At 43.2% G+C, this 19297-nt stretch overlaps 1 protein-coding gene, 1 long non-coding RNA gene and 2 other non-coding genes across 5 annotated transcripts; 2 read left to right on the forward strand and 2 right to left on the reverse strand.

Moving 5' to 3' along the window:
• The first annotated feature begins 48 nt into the window (after positions 1-48).
• Positions 49-4374, forward strand: LOC125441738. Of its 2 annotated transcripts, XR_007245899.1 has the most exons (3): positions 58-2499; positions 2652-2875; positions 4285-4374. It is a non-coding gene; the product is annotated as an uncharacterized LOC125441738 (long non-coding RNA). The 2 variants fall into 2 exon arrangements; XR_007245898.1 differs by having other exon boundaries at positions 49-2875.
• LOC125425466 lies at positions 1817-2007 on the reverse strand. The gene has a single exon (XR_007243368.1). It is a non-coding gene; the product is annotated as a U2 spliceosomal RNA (small nuclear RNA).
• Positions 3986-4127, forward strand: LOC125425654. The gene has a single exon (XR_007243417.1). It is a non-coding gene; the product is annotated as a small nucleolar RNA SNORA57 (small nucleolar RNA).
• A 9365-nt stretch (positions 4375-13739) lies between the features above and the next one.
• LOC125436880 (phospholipase A and acyltransferase 3-like) lies at positions 13740-17404 on the reverse strand (the record flags this gene model as incomplete). The annotated part of the gene is made up of 2 exons (XM_048504229.1): positions 13740-14131; positions 17132-17404. Coding segments are annotated over 2 exons (378 nt in total), but the record flags the coding sequence as incomplete, so codon positions are not given.
• Positions 17405-19297: the final 1893 nt, after the last annotated feature.

Genomic DNA, 19297 nt, shown 5'->3' on the forward strand with positions numbered 1-19297 from the left:
TGATGGGGGAAGGGCAAGGAGATTGTGAGCCCCTTTGAGTCTCCTACAGGAGAGAAAGGGGGGATATAAATCCAAACTCCTCTTCTTCTACTTCAAGACCTGGTGCAAAAAAAAGCTGTTTGGTCGTGGTGAGGGCGGGCAGCCGCCCGCATGGGAGGTGGGCAGAAAACTCAGATTTTGCACTGGGCTACATTTTTCCTAGATACTCCTCTGACAGGAGTGCTTAAATCCTGTCTTCAAAGGCTGCCTGTGAATTTCTAAGATTGTTCAGTTTTGTTAGTTCACCCCCACCTAACCAGGGTAGGTGAAATTCTCTGCTTTCTAATGAAGCAGCTGCATCAGGAAGCAGCGGTTGCAACCTGCATTCTGAACTGTGCCTTGTGGAGGATGGAGAGTTGCGGAGCGAGATCTGTTATGTCGGAAAGAGAGAGGTGAACCCGAAGAACGTAAAGAACGAAAGTAAAATTCAAGTGATTCTGAATAACTTCCAACCAAAAACATTAGCCGCGTTAAGACATAAGAAAAAGAAAAATAGCCCTGGGAAAAAACCTGAAAAGAATAGAATTTTTTTTCCAAAATGGACTTTTCCATCATATCACCAGAATTGATCATCACAAGCCCTGTACAACCAAGGTAAGTTAATCTCATCCATGTTTGCTAACTCTTCTGCTAATGTGTTTAATTCCCTTTTCTAAATCTATAATTCTTTTTTGTTATAATAAATATTTTTCAATCACATTTTTTTAAACATTTTTCCCCCAGATATTGAATAAAGTCTTTCCAGGTCTTTTGGAATCTGGATGATGGTATGTCCTTCATTGTAGTTGACAACCTATCTAGTAGAAGATATTCAGTTATCTGAGAAAGCCGCTCCTCGATTGTGGGGCAGTTATCATTCCTCCAAGCTGTCGTAATTTTTATCTTGGCTGCTATAGAAATATACAGAAATAATTCTATATTTAAGTTTGGCACCTTTTTAATTCCAAGACCCAATAGGTATAGCTCTGGAGATAATTCAAACTTTGTTTTAAAGATGTTTATTGTTGTTATGTTCATTAATTAATAATTAATTAATTAATAATTAATTAATTGTCTCTTTTAAAGGAAAAAAGCTGCTTTAAACCCCATGCGGAATATTTCTGCAGCTCTGGGGAACAGTTTTTAAGGTAGGGGCACCAAATGTTCAGCATAGCTGCTAGTGCTTCTCCTTACAAGAATCCCCAAGTTTGGTTAACTTGGGTCAGGGGCTCCAATTTTATGGGGCCCCATTTTTTCTCCAATGGAAACAAAGCAAGATGAATGGGGCACCCTTTCAGTGCCCATAAAAATGTATTCCTTGACCTAACATTTAAGGAGAGACACCAGCAAGGATGCTAAAAACTTAATGCTCCCACCTTAAAAAACAGCACCCCCAACCCCCAGCAAGATTCTCCACAGGGTATAGCTGACCTGAAAATTTCCAGCTAGCCGAAAAAGACCCTCCATATTAATATGGAGATTTGGCTTTTTTTTGGTTTTCTGAAAATGTTCAGGTTTATTAAACTCGAATGGGAATGGAATGGTACACACCTCAAAAAACTTGTGTCTATTTTGAAAAAAATCAAAACTTTAGAGTTCTTTCCTGGTTTCTCAAGTTTGTTTTAGCAAATAAGATCAGCATTAGGTGTTTTTGTCATACTTTCTTCCTGCAGGGTCACAGCAGGAAAGAAACTGACCAGAAACAAAAGAAATATTTCTTATAATTCCGAGGAGAAAAGCGAAAGAAAGAGAGTGTTTTCCAATCTGTTTTTGAACCAGCATTATTCTCCCCTGGGTGGGGAGGTGCACCGTTCCTGGAGGTACTGCAATACCAGGCCGATGCTTGGAGTGGATGGAGCAAGCCCCTATTCCATCTCCCAGTCCCAAAAATCCATTTAATATGTAGTCCTCAAATAGAGGACATATCAGATATTAAACTGATAAGAACAGATACTACACTTGATCTTAGCCAAAAGGCCGAGAAGCGATAACATTCTGCCCGCCGAAAGGGCCTCCTGCTATCATAGGAGGCACTTTGTCCGGTTGGGGAGCAACGCCAGAGCCGGAGGGGCCCAACACCGCAGCCAGCCCAGCCGGGGCCACAAGACCACCCGTCCCCTTCCCCAAACATGGCTCTTGCTGCCTTGCGGGTCTTCAGTTCCCCAAAAGACAGTTTGATGCCTTAACTGGGAGATTCTCTCCTTTTTGTCACTTTCGTTGCTTTTGACTGCCAGGGCTCGACAGGCATTGGCTGCTGATCTGCATATCTCAGCCTCCTTTCCCATAATGCCTGCAGTTTACGGCTTATTGGCTGCTGATCTATATATCTCCGCCTCCTTTCCCATGATGCTTGCAGTTTAGTCTGGCTGATGCCCAGAAGTTTCTCTTCCTGCATTCCTTCTGCCTTGTCTTCCAGCTCCTAGATCCGTTGTTCAAAGAAGGAAAAACTAACTTTAACATTTATACACTGAAATGACGCGGGTGAGTTGCAAGCAGAGGAAACTCCGTGGGAGCATTCTGCAAATGGTGGCAGCAGGGACTGGGAGGGAAGAGGGAAGTGTTGGGAACTGCAGTGGTGATGCTGGAGCATGCGGTCGCCCGGAGGGGAAAGTCAACTCACTTCCTGCTTGCAGACAGCGGCCACGCCACGTGACCTTCCATCCAATGAGCTCTCGCTCTTGGTCAGGCGACATCCCTGCCTTCTTCACATTGGCGGAAAGGTTCCGACCAACCAGAGGTGGAGTGGAGCTGTTCTCTCCCTATTCCTGAAATTGCCGCGTGGTGGCGCCCGAGAGAGCTATAAATGGCGATGCCTGGTGCGGGATTTCCCTTTTCCGGCGTGGTCTGCACGTGGAGGGTGAGTGGCGAGAAGGGCGCGATCTGGGGGCTGGTGGTGGGTGGTCGCTGGCGGGAGTGGGGCGGAGGGGCCATGGAGTCCTGCCGTGGGGTCCTGGTTCTTGCAGCATGCAGGGTTCAGCCCATGGCATGGGAAGGAAAGGGGCGTCGTGGCCCCACAAAGGGCGTGTGGCCGCCTCTCCTCTTTTCTGCTACCTTCGGTGGATACTCCGAGTTGCCGGTCTGTCCAGAGCACATCCGGTAATGTCCTGCCCTATGGCTTAGTCCCATGCCCGTCGCGTCTAAATCTCGTTGAGTTGATTTAGGGGTTCTCAACGTGCAGCGGACCGCAGTACTGGAGAGGGGTCGTTGAAAGAGAAGCCATCTGGATGGCAGAGGGGCCTTTGCTGGGAGCCGAGCCAAGCTCATTAAGTATAAGGAAATAAGGATTGTTGGAAGGGGGAGGGTTTTGTGGCACTGCAAGATGGAAGTTATGGTGGGTCTTCGTAGCCAACAGAGTTCCAAAAGAAAGGAACCTCCATGTTCAGAGGCAGAGTATCTTTGCAGTTAAAGGTTGCCAGATCCGAGCTGAGAGGGTAGAGCATGAGGAGGGTGGAGTTTTGGGAAGAAAGGGAGCTCAGTAGGGAAATGATAGCATAGAGTTCATCCTGTGAAGCTGCTGTTTTCTCCAGGGGAACCGATCTCCTGCCATCTGAAGATCAGTTGTGACTTGAAGAGGGGAAAGCAGTCTCTCTCTCTCTCTCTCTCTCTCTCTCTCTCTCTCTCTCTCTCTCTCTCTCTCTTTTGTCCTACTGGAGTCAGCCATTGGTTCAGTATGGTCTACTCTGACTCATGAGGACTGTCCGGGGATTTTGGCAGAGAAAAGCCTTTCCATGCATTGCAACCTGACATCCTTTGACAGGACTTCTAGGGATTGAACCAGGGAGGCCCCTCTCTTTGAGATGCAGCTTCTTTTGTGCTGGACAATATACCGTTACATCTTGTACACAACAAGATCTTGTAGCCTGGTCTTCCTTCCTCTGCTTCTGCTATGTGACATTTCAGAGTAGCTTTGTTGTGTCTGAGGGGTTTTTTAATGCTCAGATTATTTGACAGTCCCTATGAAAAGGGGCCTCCTTTTCTTGGCAGGCCCGGGTGGCTCAGTGCCCGGCTCTGTTATGTCCGGAGGTAAAGGAAAGTCCCCCCCAGTGTTCTGTCTTCGGTACCAGCGGCTTTTCCATCTGCTGGTTCTATCCTCAAACGCTGGGACAAAATGGCTGCCTGGCCCAGCTGTTCTGTAAGTCTGTGGAAACGGGAATCACAACAAGGCTGTCCTTGCAAGTGGGGAAAGGGTGTGATGCACACAAAAGCACACAGTTGAGGGGATATCTAAGATAATGGTGCATCTCATTTGTTTCTCTTTCCTCACAGGTTTTTGATCAGGCCCAGCTCTGTCCCAGGATTCTGCAAATATTTAGACCTGTCCAGTCACAACAAATGTGGCATCCCCAGACAAGGTGGGAAAAGGCCTTTAAAGAAGATGTCGCCAGACTGACCAGTGGTGAACCAAGGGGCCCTGTTTTTAACAAGAGACAGCACCACTACCACCTCAGCCAAACCTTGGGTGCTTGCCAGCACAGTGCCTCAAAATAGGGGAGCCTATTTTGGGCATTGGCTCAGTGTACGTACAAGCAAAAAGAACTTTGGATTCCTTTCCAAAGCAACTTGCGTAATGTCCTCTCATACCCTTCCTGACAGGATTAAGTCTACACAAAAGATCTTGTGTGGAGAGAGTTCCCATCTCCAGCCCTGGACCCTACGCCCCAGAGAAGACAAAGGATGTATTGATGTGCTTACCTGCCCTGTATTGTACTTACTAATGAATCTTCCTAGGAGTAACACTTTTACGGACCACCTGACTTTACATTATCATTCTTTTCACAGGTGTAATCTTTTCAGCTAACTTCCCTGGACACATCAGGCTGATTTCTAAACCCATTAGACCAGGGGGTGATGGGAAGTGTAGTCCATTAATATCTGGAACACCATAGGTTGGCGACCCCTACTTTAGACTGATGACCCACCATTAAAATTGATGTCTGTCTCTTGTCTTTCCCAGGAAGGGCAGGAAATCCCTTTTTGTCTAGGGAGACTTAGGATCACTCTGTGTAACCCTGAGGGTCCATTTTTCCCTACAAGAAGCCCATTTTTTCAATAGACAGTGTTCAGTATCTCTGGACAACTCTCTGTCTGTGATACAGTTCCACAGAACTAAGTATGGGTTGCTCAGTTCTATTAATTGGACCATTCCACTCTAGGATCAGGTGACTATAATTTCTATTGCGCCCCCCCCCCCCATATTCCAGATTTATATCCTAGGTTTGTATGTGTGTTCTGTTTTATTGTGTGCTTGTGTATCCCCATTTTTATCCCTTAATAAACATTGTTGAACTTTTATCCAATCTCCTGCGTGTTTCTAAACAAAAACTGACTCATATACACGGTATCCCTGAAAAAAAGACAGGGTCTTATATTAATGTTTGTTCCAAAAGATGCATTAGGGCTTATTTTCAGGGGATATATTTTTTCCCCCATGATTTTGCTCCCCTCATGTGACCAGATCAGCTGCGCCAGGGAATCTGTTACTACAGCTTAATTTTGGAGTAGGGTTTATATCTCAAGCATCCTCCGAAAATCCCAAAAAATCATGCTAGGACTTCTTTTCTGGGTAACAGGGTAAATAGACATTCAAGATCCCATGTTGCCTGACCTTTTGCAAACCAAGAGTCTGCTCCAGCTAATTTCCCCACACTAAAAGAGAGAGACTTCCTACTACTTCGGGTAACAAAGACAGGAACAGAATCCAGGATTACCTCGAAGACTTTGGCAAAACTGTTTCAGCAAAGGAAAGGTGGAGGGGAGAAAAAATTTGGCTGAATACTGATATGGGTTTACAGCTGATTTTAGCCCAGAATGGGTACAGTGGTCCCAGTTAAGCACATTTTAAACCTATGCTGTAGTGAGGATCACCTGAAGCCACTGCAGATCCCTTATCAGATCTCTGCTTGCTGTACACTTTACACTGTAAATGCCTGCTGCAGTGCCCCAGTTTCAATCCCATTTCATTCCTCTTACCTATCCTGACCTGGATAGACCAGGCTAGCCTCATCTTCTCAAATCTCAGATGCTATCCAGGTAAATAGTTGGATGGGATTCCTCCAAATAATACCAGGGGTGTGACCTGGAAACAAATCACCTCTGAACTTCTCTTGCCTTGAAAATCCTACAGGGTCACCAGGAGTCAGCTGTGACTTGATGGCATCCTCCCCCCCCCCCCAAAAAAAACCCCTAGTGCTGTTGCTATTCATAGAAATTTGAAGACTCCAGAGTTTAGATCAGATTGCTATCAACTCTTAGAATCATAAGAGTTGGAAGAGACCCCAAGGACCATCCAGTCCAACCCCCACAATGCAGCAACACACAAAGCACTCCTGACAGATGGCCATCCAGCCTCTCTTTAAAAACCTCCAAAGAAGGAGACTCTACCACACTCGTGAATTGTAGAGTTGGAAGAGACCAAAAGGGCCATCAAGTCCAACCCCCTGCAATGCAGAAACACATAATAAAAGCACTCCTGACAGATGGCCACCTAGCCTCTGTTTAAAAACCTCCAAAGAAGGAGACTCTACCACACTCTGAGGTAGTGCATTCCACTGTTGAACAGCCCTTTCTGTCAGGAAGTTTTTCCTGATGTTTAGGTGGAATCTCTTTCTTCACCTTGAACCCATTACTTCTGGTCCTAGTCTCTGGAGCAGCAGAAAACAAGCTTGCTCTCACCGTGACATCCCTTCAAATATCTAAACATGGCTATCATGTCACCCCTTAACCTTCTCTTCTCCGGACTAAACATACCCAGCTCCAGTGGTGGGATTCACCAGGATTCAGAACACAAACTAACCAGGTTTGAGGGACGACCTCCCCATTGCTTGCGTGGCAGATTCTGTTTCTGGCGCTCGTTCTCCCTGTTAATCGTTACCTGTGTAAACTATGAACGATTCAAAGTTACGCGTTTGACTGTTTAATGCTTGCATCCCCTTCTGCTGGCCAATCGCAAAGGAGAAATGAAACCAAGGAAAGGCTGTATGTGCATCGCATCTTTAAAAAGGTTTAAAACTGATTTTAACAAATATACTATGTGATTATCTAGTACATAGAATTATAGTAAAATACAAATAAATATAAACCTCTCAATATCATTTCTATGTTCATTAAAATATGGAAAAACACATTTTCAATTAACTAATCACATTCCTTTCTATTCTAACATCTGATCTCTTTAAGGCTTTATTTATTTCACGTAGGCATCCCATATAGCTAGTTCTGAAAAACAAGGCTATAAAATATATGTCTTCTGTCACGTCTTTAGCCCTTAGTGACATGAAGATATTGTCTTTCTGTTACCGCCAGGAAAATATAAAAAATATTTTCCTAAGCCTATCGCCAGACTGCACTGGCTAAGGACCAGAGCACAGAGACCAGTGTAATCCAGGAGTCTCCATAGGGTCTGGAAAGGATGTGTATAAGTGGTTGTGCCAATGTTTCACATGGTTTTCTTCTTGCTTTTATTTCCTTAAGACTGAGTGTAAGCCCCTCAATGTTGGATTTATTGTTTGCCTAATGTTTATGCTTATGTCAATCATACATCTTAACTAGGTTTTCCAGTTGGTTCAAGGTTTATTAATGTTAGTTTAGGATATTCTTGTTTACATATATATATGTGGCTACTCTTTATTATATTGTAAGTTCTTTAGGATTGCATCTAATGTTTAAATTAGAAATGTTACTTTAGATATTTGTTTCTGTTAGTAAAAGCAATAGCTTGTAGCAGCTGATATTAAGACCCAAGGAAGCAAGTCTTGGAATTCAGTTTGGACCAACACCTGGTAAATCTCTTTAGCAAAAACAAAGACCCTTTTGGAATTACAAATTGAATCTGATGACGGCACCCCAGATGTCCCAGCTGTTGAAGAACGTGCCAAGACCACCATTGGACCATTTGAACTTTCTTTTGTTGTGGGACTGCAGCATGATAATCAGATGGCTGGTGCGTTAACAGCCTCACCCAGTTTTATGAATGGACACTCTGCTCCCTGTTCCTGTGCTCTTGTAAAGTCTCGCGGGAAGACGCTTGACAGCGAGATCTCATGGTTCCATTCACAAAGTTGTAACTGTACCTTTCTTTTATGTGTTGATGTTTCTTTATTGTTGCAAGGTAAAGGGCCTGCCTCCTTACCTGCTCCCTTGTTCTCCTTTGATGTTCGTGTATAAAAGGTCCTGCATTTGGCTACAGCCGCACGGTCCCCTGCCTGAGCTGTGGCAATCATTTTTGAATAAAGATATTCTGTTTTCGAAGAGCACCAGCTTCCTGCGCCTCACTACATAGCTTGAACTGAAATCACTTAATGTTACCCGAACAGCAGTGGTAACATTTCCTCTGCCTGCATGATCAGTGTGTAACTGCTGACATGCTGGTCTCTATACACGGAAACCCCATTTTGATTTTACAGATCTTTGGTTCTTACAAACCCCATATTCCTTGATATTAAATACAATTTTTAGGCCTATGGCCCATCCCCACACTTTCCTGCACAAAAATATCAACCAGCAACCAGTCAGTCAGTCAGTCAAGTATTTATTGTTTGAGCCATTGGCTATAACAATACAAAAATACATGCAGTTAAAACAGTAACTTAGTTAAAACAATAATTTAAGTTAAAACAATAATTTAGTTTTACATTAAAATATAAATTATTAGTGTTCGCAATCTCTAAATTAAAATGCCCCATCAAATACGTCAGATGTTTTTGCAGCTTCTTCAGCTAGTCTAAGTTAATCTCCAGTACTTTACAACATTAGTTCAAACAGCGCTTTAAATACTTTGCTCGTAGTTTCCTAGCCGCCAGGGCAAAGAGAGCCATCTTATAAGAAACATAGGAATCAATATCCGATAATAAGAAGATCAGTTTCTCATCATCGGACAAAAAAGCTGTCCTAGGTAGTATTGGCTCCAAAAACCTTTTCCTTATTTCAGAATATAAAGGACAGGAGAGTATATAGTGGAAGAGATCCTCAGGCTCTTGTTTTCCACAGATACAAAAGCGCTGAGAGAATGGTATTCGTGTGTATCTGCCACTAAGCACTGCTGAAGGCATTGATTGAAATCTAATAGAAGTATAAGCTATTCTTAGATTTCTTGCTAGTGTAGTGGTCAGATATGTAGCTCTAATATGATCTCTTTTAAATAGTTTATACCATGGAGCAGTTTTTGTCTGAACTATTAATTGTCTGTTTATTCTGGCATCTTCTCTGTACACCCAGTCTCGGAGTTCAGCATTGGATGTTGAAACTCTTAATAAATCATCTGGAATAGTGTACCGAGATCGAATTTTTTCAAAAAAGGTAGAGCGGTTTTTATTTTTTGTCATCAGGAGAGTAAAAGACTGATGACCAAAGGTTTCCTTATTATCTGAGCTGTTTTTTTTCCAGGCCTTCAAGATTGCAAGATGGGCACGTGATTCAATTGATGGTAACCCTAACTCTGCCCTCATTAGTGCAGCCGGTGTTCCCTTTGGCAGCATCAAAATCCGTCTTAAAAAAAGGTTCTGAATGGATTCCAGTGTCTTGAGTATAAGGTCATTCCAGCCCCAAACTTCTATTCCATATAACATATGTGAGATGACTTTACTTTCGAACAGTTTTATAGCTGGATCTACAAGACAACCACCTTTTGAATAATAGAATCTCATAATTGCCCCGATTATTTTTATAGCTGAGATTCTTAAAGTTCCTAAGTGCACTTTCCAATTTAAGGTCTCACTAAAGTTAATTCCTAGATATTTAAATGAGCTGCATTGCTCTATAGGAATTCCTTGTATCGTCCAGGAGTGTTTTTTCGGTTTTTTCCTAAATACCATAGCCTTTGTTTTGATATAATTGATGGAGAGTGCTTCCTCCTTGCAATATTCACCCAAACTATTGAGCAGTCTTTTTAATCCCAATCGGGTTTGAGAAATTAGGACCATGTCGTCTGCGTACAATAGGATGGAAATTTTCTGTTGGTTAATAGAGGGGGCTATGTATTCTGGTCCTGATAACCTTTGTACAATATCGTTTATATAGAGATTAAAAAGTAGTGGAGCTAGGACACAGCCTTGCTTTACACCTCGTTTAATTGATATTTTGTTTGTTAGGGAGCCCATCATACCAACTCTAATCCTAGCCTGGGTGTCTGTATGTAATTCACGAAGAAGGAATAACAAACGTTGATCGATTTTTAATTTCTCTAGTTTTGACCAGAGTCTGTTTCTGTCAATTGAATCGAAAGCCGTGGCCAGATCTACAAAAGCCACATATAAGGCTCTGGTAGGGCTTTCTATTCCTGAAAATGCCAGATTGTAAAGGCTTTGACAGTGGTCAATGGTAGATTGTCCTCTTTTAAAACCTGCTTGATGTGGATATATTAGATGGTTGTCTATAACCCAATCTTCTAATTTTTGATATAAAAATTTGCCGTAGATTTTTGAGGCCGTATTTAATAAGCTTACTGGTCGATAGTTCTTTGGATCGGTTTTGTCACCTTTTTTGTGGATTGGAATCACTATACTTAATTTCCAGCCTTTGGGGAAGATACCAAATTTGTTAATATGAGTAAATACCTTGGCTAACACTGGAGACCACCAACTGGAAAAACCAGCAACCAGCCCATGTGAAGTAAAGCAGGGCAATTCTGTGCCTGGATAGTTTTTATCTTTAGAGCCATAAACTAGGCAAAGTTTTGCTTTCTCATTACTTGAAGTTTCTTTAAAGTGGGAGGATACCATTGGGGAAACAATCCTGTGTGCTTCTCTCAGACTTTCTTTTTAGCCAAGTATGAAAACTTAAGTCAGCCTCAGTCTTTTTGATAAGTCAAGAGTAAGACAGTGCAGGAGAGGTGTTCTTCTTACACTTGGCAACTTTTGTATGACTCTGAGCCTAATTTTGGAAGTTTTATTCACACAGAACATAAACATGTACAGCTTGATCATGCTACTTTAGGAGAAATTATAAAGGGATTTGGAATCCAATTCCTGGTGGTGGCAGCAAAATATAGGGAAATGAATGATAAACATTATTTTGCACCTATTATATATATTTCTACAAATAAGAGAGTGGGCGTTACAGATCTACTAGGACTGGCACTTGCTGAGATTCAGAATCCTTATAAATTGTTTATACTTTGGAAATCTTGCTTACAGAACATCAGTCAGAGACAGAGGTCGTTTCCCCACTCACCTTTCGTTGCGCCGTAGTTGCGGCAAATAAACCGGGGACCTGCTGCATTCCCCACTACCTGAGCGGCAGCAACGCAGCGACCCCGACTCTGCCGCTTTCTGTCCTCAGTGTGCGTCATTTCTACCCCTGGATGGTTGAGCAACATTTCTGACCGCGACCGCGGGGGAGAGCGAGGCAGTGGGGAAGCCGGGGGTCACTGCGGGTTTGAATTTCCCGCTGCACATGGTGACGAGGACCAATCAGGGCACTGCGGGGCATGCGCGATGCGCACACAGCATTTCCTTTTGCCATTTTTTTAACCAGGAAATCAGTCGACTGCACGTCGCTTCAAGCGCACGCGTACACAACGTATTTTCATTGTTCATTCAGAACATTCATTGTTCATTCAGAACTTTCATCTCATGAATATTCATCTCAGAACATTCATCTCATGAAATGGAGGGGAAAGGAAAGTGGGCACTTCCATGTTCTGCAAATTTTCGCGTCGCAGCACGACAGCCAATCAGAAACCATTTTTTAAAAAAAGGAAAAAAGGCATTGGTTCAATTTGCGATGACTGTGCGTGTCGACGTTTTGTCGACCATTTCAGGGTTTTTTAAACCAAGTTCCGGCCACAAACCAGCGCTCCAGCCAATCGGGACAGAGAAGCGCCCTGCCGATGACCACTGAACGAAAATGCGCAGTTGTGGGCAATGCTGCATGTCATGAAGCTCGCGGCTGCCGCGAGGTTAACTACAGGAACAAGCTGTAGTTGGGAGTCAGACCTTGCGCTCAAAAGCACTGATTCAAAGGAGCGCGGTTTGGCTCAACGTTATTTTTTTAAGTGGGGAAACGACCAGAGATTATCTCTCACTCCTAGTAGTAAACACTATTCTGTCACACCCCAAGACTTGCTAAAAGACAGGAATCAGTCATTTAAAAGCAGAATTCTCATTTTATTGATGATAAGCATAGGAAAGCTGATGACTATATTGTCTGAACTGAACACAAGGTGACAGGTGAAAGGTTATATTCCCCCGCAGAGACACGTCAGATCCACCCACCCCCTTTCATTCTCTGAAGGTGAGAAGACACATTCCTAGGTAGGGAAGAAGGGTGGGGAAGAGGGAATAGTCTCATGCATACACACACAAACACATCCTTCAGATAGTGATAACAACAAAGGAGAAGAGGGAATTAGAACCGTATGGGTGTCACTCCACCCCCCCACCTGCAAGATAACAGTGCCTAACACAAGCAAACTTTCCCAAGCTGTTTGAGCAAGAAGCTTTCAATAGCTAGAAATATGGCAGGACCCTGGCTAAGACATTAGGGGGTGATGACATAATCACAAGAATGATAAATTACACAAGATGCCTTTTGCACTTTTGTGGACTAAAGGGAGTGACACATCTTGAGCTGATATAGTGTCAGTGAATCTGAGGCCCCGCGACTCCAGAGCGACTTGCAGGGAAGGTACGTCGATTGGGCGACAGCGCAGCGCTGTCTTCCTTGCCCTTACCGGAACCGTTCGTGTGAACGGTCCCAGGGGTGTGTGTCGGCGTTGGATACGCCGACGCACCCTCCCACAGCGTGGCCGTGCGGAAACGGCCATAGTGCCAATTTACAATAAAGTAAAAAAAGTAAATCATGCAGAGACATTTCCTTGAAAATTGCAGCAGCCTAGACCCACCTGAACACCTGCTCATAATTACTTTGTGTTTGCGTAATGCTTTCCCAAATGTGATTTAAAAAAAACTTTAATTGAAATATCCATAGATTTCCACTTCTCCTGATAAGGTTGCCAACTTTAGGGTGGGGCCAAGAGATCTCCCTAAATCACAACTGATCTTCAGATGACAGAAATCAGTTCTCCTGGAGAAAATGGCTCTTTGGAAGGGGGACTGTGAGGCATTATACCATCTTGAGGTCCCTCCTCTCTCTAAACCCCACCCTCCTTGGGCTATACCCCCACATCTTCAGGAATGTCTCAACCCCAAGTTGGCAGCCATGACAAGGTAACCTCTCTTGGGCAGGTTATATGGAAGCTGTTGGATCCATGTGGGTTTACGATTGTATACTACCAGATGAAGTTCCATGCCCTTAAGGTGGCACAGGCATCCTGAAATCAGAGGAGTAAGAAAGGGAAAGCTGAGGAAGCCAAGAAGGGATTAGAATTTAAGAGAAAAACCGAAAGATGCAAGAGAAGAGGAAACAGTAATATTATCTACAGGAGAAGAAAGACCGCAAATATCTCTAGACAAACAACAATGTGAAAGCAATCCCCTAGGAACTGATATATGTGGGGCATCATGTGCAAGTGTGAAGCAACTTTTGCAGAAAGAAGGCTGAGATAAGAAATCACTAGCTTTTAGCTAAAGGGTGCAACCATTAGAACAATATTATGGAAGGATCTATGCTTTGTTTCACATAAATATGTTAGTAAATTGTACATTCCTCCGACACGGAACAAAGCATGCCGATCTCTTTGTTGTAGAATGCCCTGCCTGGGTCCTAGTGCCTACCTAGCCCTGCCCCCCCCCCCCCCCCCGGTTTGAAAATAAAAATACATTTTGGCATAAATGTTCTCGTCTCAAAACATCATGTTCAATAATGTGCAAAATAATGGTTTTGACAAAGGCAGTGCATAAAAGTTAATGATAATTCTCATATTTGTGTGGGACTATATTCTACTGCGGAAGCATACAATTTTCTCAGCTGCTGCACCTCAACTGACCACACTAACATCTTTACGTGAAACAGAGTTATAGTAAGATCAAGGAAGCTGGTGCCGGTAATTCTGCCTGCAGGACCCTCTGGTTCAGTTTACAGTAAGAGCTCTCTTTTCCTCTTGTTGCAGGGGTCAATGTTTTCTTCCAAGCACCAATGCAGCAATGCCCATGATACCAACAGCAGCGCCGGTGATAACAGTCATGACTGTTTCAGCCAAGTCAATACCATCATTGACCTGCAGAGAAAAAGAGAAGATTGGGTCTTCATGGAGGGTGGGTATTCATTCCCATATTGATGAAAAAGGAGCATAACAAGTCTCATCTTCAATGTTTGTTAATAAGAATGGATAGGAATAAACAGGAAGCAAGAAATCCATTCTTTTTCTATCCTTTGCTTTTAATAGCTAAGTGGCTTGGCTTTAAAACTGAGTGCATTTACACACTTAGCAGCCTCCTTTGCATTGGGCATACATTCCCTTTGGGTTGGATTCTCCCTTATGCACACATCTCCCCTTTTTCAGAACTCACCAGTCTCTCAGATCAAACTCTCCCCTCAGTTTCGTTATTGCATAGTGACAGCTGTTTCCCTCACAATTAACATTAACAAAGATGACTGAAATTTTCCACTGGAATGTAAGAACCATGATGTTTGGAATGTAGGACTCCCATTTAAATTCTCTCTCTCTCTCTCTCTGGCTCATTCCGCACATGCAGAATAATGCACTTTCAAACTGCTTTCAGTGCTCTTTGAAGCTGTGCGGAATAGCAAAATCCACTTGCAAACAGTTGTGAAAGTGGTTTGAAAACGCATTATTTTGTGTGTGCGGAAGGGGCCTCTCTGTCTCTCTGTCTCTCTCTCTCTCTCTCACACAGCACTGACTGACTCTCTCCCACTTGATCGTCTGTTTCCACAGAAAGATGATGATATGATCAGTTGAAATGCAGCAGATGAGAAAATTGTATGTTTCTGCATTAGAATATAGTCCCATTAGAATAAATTTACTCTCTTCAGTCCATAAAAGTGCAAAAGGCATCATGGCAGAGGCATAAACAACCCTACTATCATCTTTTTTGTGGAACAGAATATAGCACAGACTACTGTCACACTCCCAAGTTCTAATTTTTGAAATGCAAGAATATAATCAAAATGCCCTTTTCTCTTTTTCTTTTGTATATTACAGACAAGTTGTGCCAGGCACATTTGCATTATCTTCATGTTGGTACCCCCTACTGCCCAAATACACATCACTGTTGACACAAGGTTTCATCACTGGGATGGTATCCCAGGATTCTTGAGCATTTTCCTTAACCTCTTCAAAACAAAAAGCTTGGTCTTTTTGGTAACGGAGCAGTAGTGTCAATAATAAGGTCTACTAGGGTTTTGTTTTTTTAAAGGTATTTGCAGGGTGCCAGTTTTGAATTCTTTTTAAATTGAGCTCCTATGAGCAAGCATTCAATTAGTTGATCATTCACAAATTTGTCTCTGTGCATAGGTTACCCAATGCCAAAAAACGACTCTACCAACCCATCACCATCATTCTGTGTAGAAACCAAAACAAAAATACTGGGACATGGTATCTCCTTGTGGTTGCCACATGGAGTATTCTGCCTATGTGAAAAAGCTTCTCCACAGCACCCTTGCAGTGCAGGAAAACAGCTGGAGGGGGAAGGCAGGAGTCCATATTTCCTCCTCAGCAGTGTTCCAACCTGAAAGGGTTCCCTTTTCTTTTCTTAAACTGGCATTCCCCTGCAGCTGCTGTCCGGCTGCAGAGAAACACAGTTGGGTCAGGAGAACCCAGCTCCAACTTTTTAAAAAGGATCCTGTCTAGTTTGTCCTGAGTTGGAGGCATGCAAGTGATGCCCAATCATACTAACAAGAGAAACATGAGAACAGAGAGGAAAAATGGGCACAGAGGAGAAGCAGCAGGAAGATACACTTGCAGTAGTACCGTTATGGTACCTGTAAGTTGAGAGGGAAATAACATCTTTGTCGTGGGCTCCCCAGCAGCCAGCCAGGCTTCCTCCAATGAGGAATACTGGCATGATGACCCAGCTTCATCAGAGTCTCAGCTGGCTGACTCTCCAGAGCCACAGTTGGTTGAGTCCCATGAGCAACCAGAAGTCACACAGGTAGAAGGCAGTGCTGGTGTAACCCCTGTGTCAGAATGGGATGACCCAGAAAGGGGTGGAGTCTGAAAAGAAGCAGAATGCTGCAGAACTCATGAGGTTGGAGGAAGCAAGGCTACCAGGCTGGGACCTTGATTGATTTTATTAAGCCCTTAACACCTTGTTTAAGGTAACTGCAATGTTGTGGGGAACTAGTGGGAAGGGAGTTTATTTTTTTTTTGCTATATTTTAAATGTTAGAATTTATTGTTTCAGGGTTTTTGTGTATGTAAATGGTGAGAGTTTTTCTGGGAACCTTCATCATCTTGAATCCCGTTCACCAAGCCTTTGAAGTCTTCAAAACCAACCACCAGCAAAGAAGAATTGGACTTGGCAATATCAGTAGACTGTAAATATAAGGACTTGAAATGCAAACCTGAACAGGACCTTGAATTGTAAATGTTAAATGTTGATGTTTAATGTTATTTGTAAAGAGAAGTAAACTGTTTTGTTTAAATTTGGTTCTTTGCAACTCCTTCCAAGTACTGCCCCACAGAACCCACAAGCTGAGGTTACACTGGCCTAAGCTGAGATAAAGAGGACAAGCCAGACAGTCCTCCTGGCTCACCTGTTTCTGTGAGGCAGCTCAGACATCATGGCCGTCAGGCACTCCATGCCAAAAGACGCAGCACCTGTTTGGAGGCCCAGAGACGCCAAAGGGGTGGTTGGGAATCAGCTCAGGATTCAGACTGAGTAGGAATGCAGGCTTATAAAAGAGGCAGCTGCAAACTGTAAGAGTTGCAGGAGCAACTTTGGGAAACAGCCTGATAGTTTCTGCAGCACCTGCTCTCAGACTGAATGTTTTGGATTTGTGGACCCAGACCGGATTGACTGACCTGCCCCTTGCTTTGGTTGGACAACTTACACTGGACTGCTTTTCCTCAGGACTTGAAGTAAGCCCCCTCTCTCTGCCTGCTTCTGCTAGCCAGCTGTAAACTAAAACTCCTGTGCACTCAGCAGGCCACGAGAATCTTGTCTGGTCAGGTCCTTACTGTTTGGGACCAGGAAACTGTATCCCAGTTCCATATCTTGTAGACTGTCAATACACACAGAGGAAGAGAGTCTACTTACCTGGTCACTGACTGGAATGCCATAACGCAGCTTAGTGACGAAATGCTCACAGTTCTGACTGATCACGTTATAGGCAATCTTTTTCCCCACCTTTGCTTTTGCCCTGAAGATGATTTCATCCACAGGACGTGGTGTGTATCTTTTATCATACTTGTTGTTGATTTGGTATTTATCCTGCCCCACCACTTTCCGAAGACGCTGTTTCTTCACCACGGCACAATCTGTTGCGATAGAATTAAGACTAGAGATGCCAGCTCCTGGGACCTCACCTTGGGAGCAGAAGAAATGCACATTCAAGTCAATTGTTCAAACTTAATAAACTGCATTTCATCAATAAATCTGCCCATACATTTTTGTCCTTCCAGGAGTTACAGAAAAAGGGTTGGGGACTTTTCCCAGCAGGTGATTTGGAATGGCACAGTGCATCATCCTGAACATTTTGGAATGGAAATATTTTGATTCAATTAATAGTTTGTTCCAGTTTGAAGTGACACTGTTTGCTGAGCCAGATTTTCATGGTCTGTTCAGACTGCAGTGTTATGGGTCTGAATGTTCCGAACTGAAATAGTTTGCAGTTTTGAAAAATTAGCAATGGAAGAAGATTTTAGCTAGGTTTTTTTTTATGAGAGAGATTTGGGAAAGTCCTGCCCTACTAAGATCATGGATTACTGCATACTCAACAATATCTCCAGTTAACTTTGATATAATAAATAAATAATTAAACAAAAAATTAAATCAATCAATCAAAAGCCATCTGAAAGAATACATCTCAATCTGTACATTAATATATAATACTGTGAATTCACATGTGATTCAAGATGTCCAGCATCTAAGTAATTTGAAATCTTGTTTCCAAAAATTGAAAATGTCCATCTAAGGACTGATATTATAGTTAGGTTTACAACCATCATATCCTGACTGAAATGTATGTTGCCAATTCAATTTTTAGGTCTAACATTATTCTCTGAAATAGTATCAGTGCTTAAACACAGATTTTAAAAAATTAGAAATATTTCAACTTGTTTTGGTCACCACTGCTTCTCGATTATATGTAGATTAATTTCATTTGCTTTTATTCCTTTCAACTTGCATTGTTTAAATATTGGGTTGTAAGAACATATGATTGTTGTTTTGACTGTGTGCTGTGCTGGAGATCAGGAAGAAGTTCTGGGCTGCTCTGGGGTTGTTTCTGCACAGCCCAAATATCCCAGGTTGAGCAAGGGAAATATCCTGGATTGTAAGATACCGATTGTAACCCAGTATAATTGTGCCTTGCGGAAGTTGCCTGGGTTGTGTCACAGCCCCAGACTTTCTCAAAGACAGGAACCAGTACTTTAACAGTAGAATTCTTGTTTTATTGATGACAAGCATAGGAATAGCTGATAGTTCTATTTCCTGAACTGGTCAGACCCTTAGAAGCAACAGATTATATGTTCCCAGCAGAAATACGTCAGACCCACACTCCCTCAGCACACTACTGAGCCAACTAGACACACACACATCAGTTCCCCCTGGGGAGGAGATGAAGGAGGAGGGAGGGAAGAAAAATGGGAAGAGACAGCGGCAGTTTCACTCAGACAAACACATTCCAAAAGCAGATAACATTATTGACTTGATAACTCCCCAGGCTCCCAGGCCAAAAGCGCAGGAAGCCCCAGGAACAAGAAACATGGCAGGAGCTGAGCTACCGTAGGTCGATTCCCCACTTCAAAAATGGAACCCGATTCAAACTGGTTTGAAAAGAATCAGGAGCTTTTGATCACGGATTCATGCTCCCCACTGCAGCTTCTATCCCCTTGCTCCTAGAAACACGGCAGTCACGCAGGATTCCCCACTGTTGGCGGATCAAACACACGATCCGCTCAGGGGCTATCCTGATCGGCTGCCGCATTGTGCTGGGGCAGGAATTTTTTAAATCTTTGAATGGACAGATACGAGCAGGCGCAGAATGGTTACATAGGGATGGGCGATAAGAACAAAGCCCTGTTTCCACGTGCCTTCGTCTGTAATTGTTTAAGACAGTGAATGCAAGGTAGACACAAGCATACACTTCCCCATTTCATCAAAACAGCTTGTCCCTGGTTGGGCTTGAACCAGCAACCTTTTGCCCAGCAGCCAAACACTCAATCAACTGTGCCATAGAAGCACTGCTGGCCAGGGGCGTAC

Source organism: Sphaerodactylus townsendi, linkage group LG01 (assembly GCF_021028975.2).
Source record: "Sphaerodactylus townsendi isolate TG3544 linkage group LG01, MPM_Stown_v2.3, whole genome shotgun sequence".
In the NCBI taxonomy this organism is placed as follows: Eukaryota; Metazoa; Chordata; class Lepidosauria; order Squamata; family Sphaerodactylidae; genus Sphaerodactylus; species Sphaerodactylus townsendi.